Consider the following 13356-nt stretch of genomic DNA (forward strand, 5'->3'; position numbering starts at 1 on the left):
AAAAAACAAGAAAGAATAGGTCCATGAAGTTGGGGGATGGATACATTGAAGGGTGTCTGGGAGAGTTGGAGGTGGGAAGTAGGGGGTAGATATGATTAAAATGCATTATCAGACATGGTGGTGCACTCCTTTAATCCCAGCACTCAGGAGATCTCTAAGAGTTTGAGCCCAGCCTGTGTGCATGTGTGCATGTGTGCATGTGTGCATGTGTGCATGCACACATGGGTGTGGAATCCCATGGGTGTGGAATCATCCACTGCAGCCTGGGCAAGCTAACAGTGACTACAACCCCCTAAAGAGAAGTGAGTCTCCTTCTGAGACAGCAGTAACTCCTCAATGAGAGGTGAGGCCTCCTAAGCTCCTCCCATATGTTGGTTTGTTTTCTGAGATAAGATCTCACTCAGTGGTCCAGGCTAACCTCAAATTCCTGATCCTTTTGTCTCAACTTCCTGAGTTCTGGGGTCAGTATGAAGAGCAGGGTGCTGGGTCAGTATGAAGTCCCAAGACTTGCTTAGCAACCCACCACAGTTGCCCCCTCCAGATGGGGACTGGTGGCTTCCTGCAGGGGGCAGCTAGTGGCAGAGTAGGCCTTCACGGCCCTTCCCAACCCTGAGTCTTGGGTCTGGGAGGGGTCTCTCCAAACCCAGCTCTGCTGTCTTCAAGGCTCTGGCCACCCTCACTCTGTCCAGGTCAGTGGCAGGTGCTGAGCAGTTGTGCCAGTGGGTGGCAGTGGAGTAATGGTTGTTTCTTGTGAAGTCGGTTTTGCCTGGTGGTTGCTGTGCAGACTTGGATCCTTGTTCCCTTGGCATTCTGCCCCTGCCCCACATGGAGACTTAGGCATAAGACTGGCACTGAAGGTATGTGGGTATGGAGCATCTGTGAGTGGATTAGGTAACAGCAGGTGCCAGGGCTGGGGTGAGCCCAGGCTGTTTAAAAGGAAGGGGCTGGGCCTGGAGAGATAGCCCTGGCTATCTCTAGTTAAGAGCACTGGCTATTCTTGCAGAAGATCCAGGTTCGAATCCCAGCACCCACATGGTGGCTAACAACCATCTGTAACTCCAGTTCCAGGCGATCCAACACCTTCTTCTGTCCTCTATAGGCACACACATGCAGGCGTAACACTCATACACATAAAATAAAAATAAAATAATAAATAAAGGGAAGGAACCAAAGGGTTTCCAAGGCCCCTCCCTCATCTCTACAGGGTCAGGGTCAGGCAGGGAAGGGGTATCTTTTGCTTCTTCTAAACCTACTTTAAATACCACAGCCTGGAGCAGGGAGTAGTCTCTGCAGAATGTGGCCTCCAATCTGTCCCCTGTCCCACTCAGACTCTTCCTCCTCTGTGCAATAGGCAGAAGTAACATCCAAAGAGCTACTTTCTAGGCTGACGTGCCGCTATTGGTAGTTGGTGCTGTCACTCTTCTCCCCTGGCAGGCCCGCCCACTTGCCCCCCCACCCCAATGCACCATCCCATCTTCTGCACTCCACAGCACTGGGACACCCCCATCCCCCCTGCTTCAGGTCTGTCTGTGCCCTGGAGGACAGCTGCTTCTAGTCTGACTCCCCCTACTGGGTCCCCATCTGGTGCTGGGATCAGGGCCAGCTCTACCTGCCTCTCTGGAGACTAAGGAGAAAGGAGAGGGTTCTTGAAGGGCCTCATAAGGAGTGGCAGTGAGGCTGGAGGGGAGTGCAAGATCCCAGTTAAGCCCCAGCCCTCCCATCCTGGCTGCTCACTCCAGCAAGGAGCATCCACCTGCCCAGTGGGATGGTTCCCTAGGGACTGCTGGGGTGGGGAGCTTTCAAGCACCTCCTTAGGCACCAGGTACACACTTAGCTTGCAATACTGATGACCTCATCTGTCCTTCCCAACAAAGCTCCCAGGTGGGTGTTCCTGACCCCATTTAACAGATGGAAGACATCTTCTCAGAAAGGTTGAAGAAACTTTCTTCAGGCCACAGAACAAGAAGCAGCATGGTTATCCCCCCACTGTGGGCTGATACTAAAATGACCCCGTGACCTGGCGATCCCTGCTAAAGGGAGGAGGAGATTCCCTGGGAGGATGGAGGAAGGAAATGGAAATGGCCAAACTTCTGTGTAAGCGCCTCACTGTGTTTCCTTGGGATCGGAGCAAGCCTGGGTGACCTTGGAAAGCCACTGACCTTGCTACCCACCCACCCACCTGAACCTTGCAGGTGTGAGGTTAGTGCAGGCCAGACGGTGGCGTCAGTGACCCCCTAGTTCCTAGTCTAATGAGAGCTGTGAATAGGGGTACCCCAGAGTCCCCCAGGACTTAGCCTGAGAAGTTCATCACCTCACACCCTCACACCCTTCCCTATAATTAGAAAGCCTTTCCTTTCACTAGGCTGCAAACTTCCACCCCAAACCTTCCCACCCCATTTTCTGGGGCTCCACAGGCCACACCTTAGCTCTGTAACTAGGAAGCTCACATCCCAGTCTTCAGAGGAGGACACACAAGTCCTCTGTGCCAACCAGCCATCTGCAGCTTAGGAATCACCTGCACCTAGGGACAGTAGCTGGGTAGGCAAGAGGGTGGGAGGTCAGTGTGCCTCTGGAGAGGTCAGAGCCCTGAGCTGGTCAGTGTCCTCAGGAGGGGCAGGGTGACACCAAACAGAATGGAGAGGCAAAGGAACAGACTAGCCGCCAGGAGCTTGAGGGATCAGTATCCAGGTGCTCTGGGATTCAAGTCTCATGGATTGAGGTCACTAGGGCCACAGGTCTGGATGACTGGGAACTGAGGCTGTGGTAGAGGGTCAGACCCCACCACCGCTGGCAGGCACAGGTTGGCCTGGCCCTGAGGACTCTGGCCCTGGGAGTCAGCAGAACTCTTTAAGGACAGTAGGAGGCTTTACCCATTTCCCCCAAACACTTCTGCTGTCCTACATGGTGCTGGGTACCATGGGACACAGTGAATGGCCTGGACTTTGGGGAGGCCACCCACAGTCTCCATTCTCATCTCAGAGTCCATCCATGGTTAGCTGCCAAGCCCAGGTGTGCCTTCATCCCTGGGTTGACAGAGCACAGAGGAAGTCCAGAGTGGTCACAGAGGGCCACAGCATAGAAGTTGATAGAATATGCGAACCTCAGGAAAGCCATGAGCTTTATTAAAGGAGACCATAAAGGCGTAAAACCATCAGAGTGGCCAAGGGCTCTAAATTATAAAAGTACAAAGTTCCCCAGTGACCTAAAGGCTATAGATTAGAGGCCTGGCTCTGCTTACCCCTAATCAGTTGGTCACTCCCAAGACTGAGAGAAAATGTTTGTAGAGCCCACCTATTTCCTCCAAGGCCGTAGATAACATGCCTGCCCATGTCTGAGGAAATAATCTTTTTGTAATTATTTTGGTCTTTTTGAAGCAGGGTCTCCCTGTAGCCCCAGCCATCCTGGAGCTCTCTATATAGACCAGTCTGGCCTGAAACTCACAGAGATCCACCTGCCTCTGCCTCCAGAGTGCTGGGATTAAAGGTGTGCGCCACCATCCCGGGCCTTGGTTTTGTTTTGTTTTTCTTTTTCTTTTCCTTTTAAATGAGGTCTTGCTACACAGCCCAGGCTGGCCTTGAACTTCTGACCCCTGGGCTCTGCCTCCTGACTGCTGGGATCTCCCATGTGAGTCACCACTTCAGGATGCTGATTGGGGTGATAGCACACCTAGTCCGGCTCCTTGGTCTGCTAAGAGTGAAGGGGTCACATCCGCCTCTCGTTCTAGATCACACCCTCCTTTCCTGGGTGTGTCCACCCCTTTGTGTCTCTCAAACACCCTTCCTGGCAGTGAGGACTAATGCTCCTGCCACAAGTGCATGCCACAATGACTCCATCAACTCTCACAGTAGGTCTGCAGTGACTATGGTCCTCATTAGGAAGAGACTGAGACAAAAGAGGGTGAGAGACTTCTGAGGTCACACAGCCTGCAACTGCTGGGGCTGAGATTTGAACCCGGGTCTGCCGGATTCCAGATTCTATGAGATCAACCTCTGGGGAGCCTGTTATCTGGAAATCAGCCATGGTGCTGGGTCAGTATGAAGAGCAGGGTGGGGGCAGTGGGCTAGATTGAGGATTGAATCTCATTTCTGTTAGATTTTTGGAACATAAAAAGGAAGATAGAGGAGTTGGAGACATGAAACCAGAGCCAGACCTGCAACAGGCAATGAATATATCTTCCTTCATTCAAAGAAGATGCACTGAGAGGTAGAGGCTGTCTGAGGGAACCAAGCATCTACAACTAGACAAAGAAAATGGGGAGCGGGGGTTGTACCAGGGTTGTGGGACACGGCTGCACTTAGTGGGGAGTTGAGTGAGTGCTCAGGTTTGGTGTCCTTGGAGTGACTGAGGGTCTTCTTAGATTATTTCTGAGCCGAGCGTGGTAGCCCACGCCTGTAGTCCCAGCACTTGGGAGGCAGAGGCAAGAAGATCTCTGTGAGTTCAAGGCCAGCCTGGTCTACATAGTGAGCTGGTAGCTCTTGCTTGTAATCCCGGTACTGGGGAGGGGGAGACAAGAGGCTCCTAGAGGTCACTGGCCAGTCAACATAATCTTACTGGTGAACCCCAAGTCCCAGTAAGAGACTCTGTCACAAAAACAAGGTACATAGCTCTTGAGGAACACCATCTAAGAATGTCCTCTGGCAATAAAAAAATAAATTAATTAAAAAAAAATAAGTGAGCTGGAGCGATGGCTCAGCGGTCAAGAGCATTGACTGCTCTTGCAGAGGACCCGGGTTCGATTCCCAGCACCCACATGGCAGCTACAAACCATCCTTAACTCCAGTTCCAGGGGAATCTGAAGCCCTCTTCTGACCTCCAGGGCACTGCACGACACAGGTACACTTACATACATGCAGGCAATACATTCATACACATCACCCAAACACTCCACACACACACACACCACACACCACACACACACCCCACACACACTACACACAACACACACACACACACACACACACACACATACACACACACACCATACACATTCACACACTAAAACTTATAAACAAGAACAAAAAAGTCCAGCGCTACATCTTTCCATGAGCTCTTCCCAGACTGGTATGAGCCAGGTGGACTCTAGGCATCAGAGCAGAGCGGAAGTCGATGTGTTTTGAGTGACAGGAGGGTAGGGGAGGAGGGCTTGGTGGTAGTAGGTGCAGCTCAGACACCAGCTGACCTTGACCTTCCCTTCTGTCCCCTGCTGATTTGCAGCTGACAGAGGTCAAGGGAGGCCATGCTTGGTACAGACTCTACATTTCCGTAAGGTGTGGGGTGTGGTGTGGGGTGTGTCTATGACAATTCCTTACCAAGAGATACTGATCAGTGGCTCATGGGGTGCCTTACAACGCCCTGTCATTGCTCAGTATGGTTGGCCCATGAGTGAGGACATCCAGAGAGAAGTCTTCCTACCAGTGAATGGATACAGGGGCCCAGGTGGTAGCTGTCACTCCCTACTCTGGAAGCAGAGGCAGACAAGGACTGGGGACCAAAGAGCCCCAAGAGAGAAAGGGCCCTGAATTTAAAGTCAGTGCTGTGAGTCATGTTCCCCTCCTCCACAAAGTAGATCTGTGCTCTGTGGGTGACGAAATTCCTCATTAGTAAAATGGGAGAAATAGTGGTGCTAACCACACAGGGCGCAAGGTAGGTGACGTCACTTCTATCTAGCCTAGGAGAAAACAGGCTCAGTGAGGCCAATTGACTGGCCAAAGGTCACACAGCCAGCAAGCATTAGCAAGACACCCCCCGAACTGCCCATCTCTGGGCACGTCGTCCTATGGAATTCAGTCAAGCTGGTGTCTGTGGTTGAGATGGAGGGAGGCAGAGTCTAACTAACCCTCAGCCCTCCTCACTAAGGCCACAGCCTTGTGGCCAGCCTGACTCACAACTCGCTGCCTGCCTCTCTGCAGAGTCCCCTGTGCACTTTATCTTCTATGCCACTCGCTTGACAAGACCTGAGCTGCTGACAGTTGGATCAGATGCGTGGCTCAAAGGCTTGACAGAAGCACTTGCTAGTAAGGGTTCAAATGGCTTTGAACTGAACACAGAATGACTGGGTTCCTGCTCTGGGGCCCAGGGGGCACTTAGAGGCCCAGTCATGGATCTGTCCATTCCAAGAGGCCAGGCTTGCCCTGGTCCCCAAGTTCTGGCTTTCTCAGTGCCAGCCCAGGGCTTGGGGGTGACTGCCTGGCAGCTTTGGAATCCCCCACTCATGGCCTTTTCTGCTCATAGCTACGTTCCATTCCTGCCCCCTGCCAGGTATCTGTGGCCCTCTTCCAGCCTGGCATCACCCCCCGCCCCCAGACATCCTGAGGTACGCGGACACAGGTAAAGGGAACAGCATGAAACCTTTCCGAAATAGTGAAGAAGGGGGATGGGGTCAGCAGGGTATGTTCTAGGGGTGCAGAGGAACCTACATCCAGGCAAACAGTTCCCTCCAGTCTTTGAACTTAGAACATCGTCTCTCAGATCCACAGGCTCAGAACAGCAAGAGATGGACCTGGCTGGCCACAGCCCCTCCCAGCCCTTGGCCTTGAGTGAGAGGAAGGATAAGGATTGGGAAGACGGGGGCAGGACTGGGGCTGGGACAGAAGTGGAGAAGAGTATTCTAAGCCTGGATGCTAGTGACGGGAAGAGGAGGCCTGAGGATGCCAGAGGGAGGGTCCCCCCAGCCAGGTTCAGTGTGGGAGGGAAGCAGGGGTGACTATGGAATTGAGGGATCAGACCTCTGAGGTCAATATCAGTACTGGTTTTTTGTATTGTTTTTGAGGTACTGAATAATGAACCCAGGGCCTCCCGCATGCCTGGCAAGCCGTTGCCACTGAGCTACACCTCTAGGCCACCTTTCTTTTTTCATTTTGAAACAAGGTCTCATTAAGCTGCTCAGCCGAGCTTTGAATTCACTCTGTACCAGAGGCTGGCTGTGAACTTGAGATCCTCCTGCCTCATTCTCCTAAGTGATGTGATTACTGGCATGTGTCACCACACCCTGCTTGACACCAATGTCTTATGACCTAAGACTGGCCACCTACCACTCACACAGGGTTCCAGAGTCTAAAGCTCTCAGAACAGGGCCTCAGAGATTCCAGGAACTCAAAACTTAAGCTTTGAATGCCACTTCCAAATAAGGGCGTTCTTCCCGTTGCAGGCTCAACAGCAGGATGGAGCAGGGAGACTGGACAGCCAGCCCAGCCTCAGCGGTGCCTGCAGCCTGTCAGTCTTCAAATTAGTATCCCATTGATGCTGTAATTACCTCAACAGCAGCCCAGGCTGCCTTCCAATGCTTCTGTGTACATTTTATCTATGTGAAAGAAACAGCTGGGACACAGACTCATGAGCCGCAGGGCATTGTCAGAACACCCTGGAGATGCTCCTGCCTGGCCTCCCTGTGGCTCTTCTGTGGGACTCACAGTGCTCCTTATCCCTGTTCCTCAAACCCCACAGCTCTGGGCCCTGAAAAACCTATTTTGCTTTGCTGTAAGGGAGTTTAGGGTGTCGAGCTAGACCACTAGAGTCAGGGTGCTGAGTTAGCCCACTGAAGTGAGAGTGTCAGGGTGCTGAGCTAGCTCACTAGAGCATGGGAGTCAGGGTGGTGAACTAGCCCACTAGGGGGAGAGGGTCAGAGAGCTGAGCTAGTCCACTAGGAATGGAAGTCAGGGTGATGAGCTGGCTCACTAGGGTATTGGGCATCAGGGTGCTAAGCTAGCCCAGTGGGAGGGTGGTCTGCAATACCTACTGAGCCAGGGGGTCCTAAGAGATCCTCAGCCTAGTTACAGAATCGCTTGAAATTACCCCAGACATGCAGCCCCACTTATACAATCACCTGGAGGCTCAGACTCCAGGAAACACAGGTGACAGGCATACCTCCTACTGTGGGGGGCTTCCCCATGCCTATCAGACCAGTTAGAAGCTCCTTGTTGGGCCTATTCTTGAGCCAAGCAAAGGGGTAGGGGAAAACCAAGTTCATCATCGAGTGTAGCCTGGCTCCTGGCTGGATGGCCACACTGGGGGAAGCTAAGGGCTTTGTGCTCCCCCTCCACACTGCCTCATAGCTGTCTCTCATGCCTACAGAGCAATGTAAAGAACAGATGTGTGTGGATCCCCACAGCTGGCACTGCCAGGGCACTCACCACACAAAGGACTCTGAGGGGTGTCTCAATCACAGTGGCTTGCCTATACACTGGTCAGAAGCCAAAACAGGCTCAGAGAAGCGCATTAGCATGCCAAAGGCCACAAGCCAGGAGCAGAACCAGGGTAAGAGAGCTGCAGTCTTTCCAACTCCAAGGTCTGGGCACTTAACCTGCACACTGAGCTTCAGAGGAGGGGTCAGAGGGGACCCAGCTCATCCAATCAGAGTTCAGAACACAGGTCAAAGAAGGGCTGGGGAATCACCATTACCTAGCAGCAGAAAGCAGACCTCCTGGAGACTCCCTGCCAAGTGTTTCTGGCCTTAACAGCCCCACACAGCATATGATTGGAAAGAACCTTCTGGAGATAATCCTGTCTCTGGGTGAGACCAGGGGCCTACTCAACTAGCATATGTGAGGCCCTGGCTTCCATCTCTAAAACGAACCAAAAATGCCTCCTCCATTTAATGGACTCTTTATTCATTAAATCTATAGTCTCCTGCTGAAAAGACAGGATCCAATGGAGTCTACTAGCCATATAGAAAACCAGCCCTAGCACCAGGTCCCTACCAGTCAAGATCTGGCCTCCAGGCTCCTGGCTCTTCCTCCTCATCCCTGTCACTAGGGCCCCATGTCACTACCCAAGACAAGGACAGTAAGGCCGTAGGTAGCAGGTGCAGTATTCACCCATCTGGTTGGACAAGCCCAAGGACTAAACCCAGAGGGTGGCAGATCAGACCATGCCTGGGAGCCCCCAGCCTCAACTCCCTAAGGAGGGAGCTGCCACCCAGGGCTCCCATCCAGAGACAAAGTAAGTAGTCTGTCAGAACTAGAGAGGCCTCAGAGATCACCACAGTCAACTCCCTCAGTGGCCATGAGACTGAGCCTGATCCCTGCATCCCCATCTAGGCAGAGCCAGAACTGGGAAGATTTGGGTCCACAGGAGAAGCTGATGTTTTGGCTGTCCCACTCAGATCTCACCATAGCCACTATCACAGCCACCCATGGCCACCACCACCATCATCATCACCATCATCATTATCATCATCATCACCATCATTATTATCACCATCACCATCACCACCATCACCATCATCATCATCATCACCATTATGACTACCATCACCATCATCATCATCATCATCGTCACCATCACTACCATCACCACCACCATCATCATCACCATCATCACCTCACTACCATCACCACCACCACCACCATCACTATCATCATCATCACCATTATGACTACCATCACCACCATCATCGTTATTGTCATCATCACTATCATCACCACCATCATCACCATCGCCACCATCATCACCATCACCACTATCACCACTGTCATCACCACCATCACCACCATCATCACTACCACTATTACCACCATCACCACAATCACCACCGTCATCATCACCATCATCATCACTACCATCATCATCACCACCATCATTTAATGTCTACCCCAAGTCCCAGGCTCTGCTCCAAGCTTACTTCTTAAGTCACTGAGTTGTCCCCTGACCACTCCCTCCTAATCTGTCACTCTAGTTGTCCCTGGCTGGCCTCCAAGGGTCAAGATGGCACACATACACCCCTAACCACAGAGAGAGGAAGAGCTGACAAGACATGGCAGATCGGCCCAGCCCTCTTCCCTGGCTGGAGCCCTGTTTCCTTCTGTTGATCTGTTTGGAGGTCAGCAGGCAGAGCTCAGATAGAGCCTGATCCCAAGGCCACTCTTGTCCAGAAGCTGGACCCAATGCCCTGACCCCAGTGCACCTGGTCAGATTGTAGTCCCTTCCCTCTCAGGCTCTGAAGAGTCTCACCTTCCCTGGTGTCAAAACAACCTCCTACCGGCATCCCCTGGCGTGCTCTCCCAACCCCAAGTCTCCCATTTGCACACAGAGGAAAGGTCTCTGGCCCTTACCTGTACACATCCACTGGCATCTCCACTCCTACCACACACACAGCGTGTGTGGGCTTCTTCAGCGACAGCCTCACGGCTCTCTGCGGAGTCATCCTGTGCCCAGCTCACAGCCTCCCAGGTCAGGTCAGCTCAGGAACCCCGTGGCTGCACACCCAAGCTCCCCGGCTCCTGGCTCCCCAGTTGCTCTCGGGGCACCTGGCCGCCAGGCAGGAGCCTGTGTTCTGATGGGCTGGTGCTCTCTCCTCCCTTTTAATTTCACCCTGCAACCTGGCGAGCCTGCCTGAGCCTGGTCCCCACCTCCTGGCTCCATGCCCAGTCACCTAAGTCACGGGCTATCGATCTAAGGGGCTGGGAAGGTGTTCTGAACCTCTCCGAGGGTCGGAAGGGGCCCTGGGAACAGCCAGGCTCAGTAGCTGACAGGAAAGTCCAGACAGCCCTCAGCACCCTCTAGCTTGGACTCTCCATGCTGGACCCCGTGGTTCATTTCTGAGGGCTGTGTGCCAGGCACCAGCTAAGCAACTTGCAGATTCTATTGCCTATGTATGTCAGTAGGCTCAGGGAGGCAGAATAGAGGGTTCAAATCCCACTCTGCCTCTCAGAGCCACTGAGAGCATCATGTGACTTAATGCTCCTTGTGGCATTAAACAGCTGCTACAACAGGGCCAATCCTGTTCTATGGGAGAACTCAGCACAGTGGAAGAGGGTTAACTCTGTCTTTTAAAAAATGCTAGCAGCTATTCTGGGTCTCTGGCCACATAGGTAGTGAGCAGTGAAGCCACTTGTGAACAGGTCTACCTGACCCACACACTGTATTGCGAGGTGACTTCCTAGTGCCCAGGTCTCAAAAGACACAGGTCTGTGGCAAGGTCTGTGTTGTTTTGGTATGATCATGGAGAACAAAGGCTTTCTCAAGAGGTCAGGTGTCTTGCCCAGACTTTCTGTGACTAAACAGCAAAGTCAGGGTCAGAGACAGTCCTTGTAGCCTGCGTCTTCTGCACTGTCGGGTACAGTTTCTTATTCATTTCTTTCAAATACGTATCTTTAAAATGGAAGACAAAGGCTAGAGAGATAGCTCAGTGGTTAAGAGCTCTGGCTGCTCTTGCTAAGGATGAGGGTTCAATTCTAAGCACCCACATGGCAGCGAACAACCATCTGTAACTCCAGTTCTAGGGGGTCTGACATCCTCTTCTGACTTCCAAAAGGTATGTGTCCCTCGCTTGGCTCTTGAAACAATTTTGTAAATTGATCTTGGTTTTGTTTGCTTGTTGTTTTTGTCACGTAGCAGCCTGGGCTAGCTTCAAATTCACTGAATAGCTGAGGATGACCTTGAATTCATGACCCTCCTTCTGAGATTACAGACATTTGCCACTACAAGGCCCAGTTGGTGGTACTTTTATGTTAGTGCTTGGGATGCCCAGGGCCTTGTGCATGCGGGGTAAGCCCTCTCTCACTGTCAGCATTTTTAATAAAATGTACTCTCTTGCCACTGAAAAAGAAAAGCAGATAGAAAAAGCTCTCAGCTTCTGAGCCCACTTAGTGATGATCTTGGGTTGCCCTATGCCCGTTGGACTGGTGGTGTTGGGTACCTGCTGCACTCGGCACCCCAAGAGAAGCAGAACAGATCAGGCTCCCTGCTCTGAAGACACCATGGTCTGGAGACAGACACCACCCAGAGGTAGGGGAGTAATGTGTAACGTCTGACCCTCCGTCCTCTGGGAAGAGGTGATGGTGCCTTGGCCCTGGGGTGTCATTGGAGAGAGGAGCAGGGCTCTGAACAAGCCTTGAAGATGCAGCTGGTGACATCTGCCAAAGGATTGACACGGCAGGGAGGAAGAGTGCAAGGATGGCTGCAGTTTGGGGCTCAAGCCCTTGAAAGGAAGGCTTCTTAGAGGGATGGAGATGGCTGGATACAGGTGTGAGTCAAGGGTTTGGCTATTCTGTCTGTGAACACTTGTTAAACATGAAGGGGCTATGGGTTTGCTGACTGGAGAGGTGACTGCTGGTGACATGTCCCTCTGTGCTGGGGACTAAGGGAGGGAGAAAGATTTCTCTGGAATCATAGGGCATGCCTCCTGAGCCACAGACACACAACCAAGAACTCCCCTGTCCACAGGCAGAGACAACAAAGACAGGTGGGAGAGAAGGAGGCCCTGCAGGGACGCCGCCAGCCGGTCAGGGTCCCTGCCTCCAGCAACTTCTAAAATGATTAGGAAGCCAGGAAAGAGAAAAATTGGCATAATTTTGTATTTGATTACATTTGATTGTGAGGGTCTTTCTGGAATGATCTCTATTGCCAACGCATCTGATTGTAAATGTTACTGACCTGAAAAATTCATTATCTCTAAAGGCATCAAGGATAAGCCTCAGTTTACCCAGAAAAACAGGACTTCAAGAGTAGCTTTTCCACCACCCCTGCCCCAAACCCCAATGAACCAGAACCCAAATCATTTTGTCTAATCCCATCTATTGATAAAAACTTGTCCATTTCCTATGAAATGTAATAAGGAATGTAAAGAGTAAGTTTCCAAAGAGCACATAGGTATGCTCTCACTAGAGAAGACCAGATGGATGGATGGATGGATGGATGGATGGATGGATGGGTGGATGGATGATGGGTGGGTGGATGGATGGATGGATGGATAGGTGGATGAATGATGGGTGGGTGGGTGGATGGATGGATGGATAGGTGGATGAATGATGGGTGGGTGGATGGATGGATGGATGGGTGGATAGATGGGTGGGTGGATGGATGGATGCATGGATGCATGGATGCATGGACAAATGGATGGACAGATGGGTAAATAGAGGGCTGAATGGACAGATGGATGAGTGGACTGATAGGAAAGAGGGAAGAAGAGAGAAGAGGTGATTGGTGAGGAGCCATTGTGAGGAGATGATGTCATGACTTGATGGGGACAGTGCTGACGATGAGGACCACCATGCTAGCAAACACAGCTCCCACTCTCACCCTTTGCTAGGCAGTTTGTAAGCCCCTCCCATATATTCACTCATCTAATCTTCCCAATAATTCCAGGTGACAGGTTCTGAGCAAGCCCAGAAGGCCAAGTTCAGACAAACCACAGCCTGGCTGTGCCCTTGGCCAGCTCAGGCAGGGCAGGTGCTTGGCAGGACATGGAGGCTTCTCCAAGGGGCCACTCTCAGGTGTGAGGGAAAGAAAGGCCCAAGGAGGGCTTCAGAGGAGTGGGCAGGAGTCGAGAGGAGGGTGGGAACTATTCTAATCTTATAGATGAAAGAATCGAGAGCAGACCCCCTCACCCATGGGCTCCTGTTGGTCCCCAGGTCCCTG

The 13356-nt window shown here is 52.1% G+C and overlaps 1 protein-coding gene across 1 annotated transcript in view; it reads right to left on the reverse strand.

The window, feature by feature from the left end:
• Positions 1 to 10246, reverse strand: part of LOC103750005 (protein-arginine deiminase type-1-like) — a 26064-nt gene extending 15818 nt beyond the window's left edge. Inside the window, exon 1 of the mRNA XM_017803131.1 lies at positions 10049 to 10246. Coding sequence (XP_017658620.1) covers positions 10049 to 10141 — 93 coding nt within the window. The 5' untranslated portion in view covers positions 10142 to 10246. The remainder of the gene's footprint in view (positions 1 to 10048) is intronic.
• Between the last annotated feature and the right edge of the window lie 3110 nt (positions 10247 to 13356).

The sequence above is a fragment of the Nannospalax galili genome, unplaced genomic scaffold, assembly GCF_000622305.1.
Source record: "Nannospalax galili isolate Female #2095 unplaced genomic scaffold, S.galili_v1.0 scaffold1927, whole genome shotgun sequence".
Taxonomy (NCBI): Eukaryota; Metazoa; Chordata; class Mammalia; order Rodentia; family Spalacidae; genus Nannospalax; species Nannospalax galili.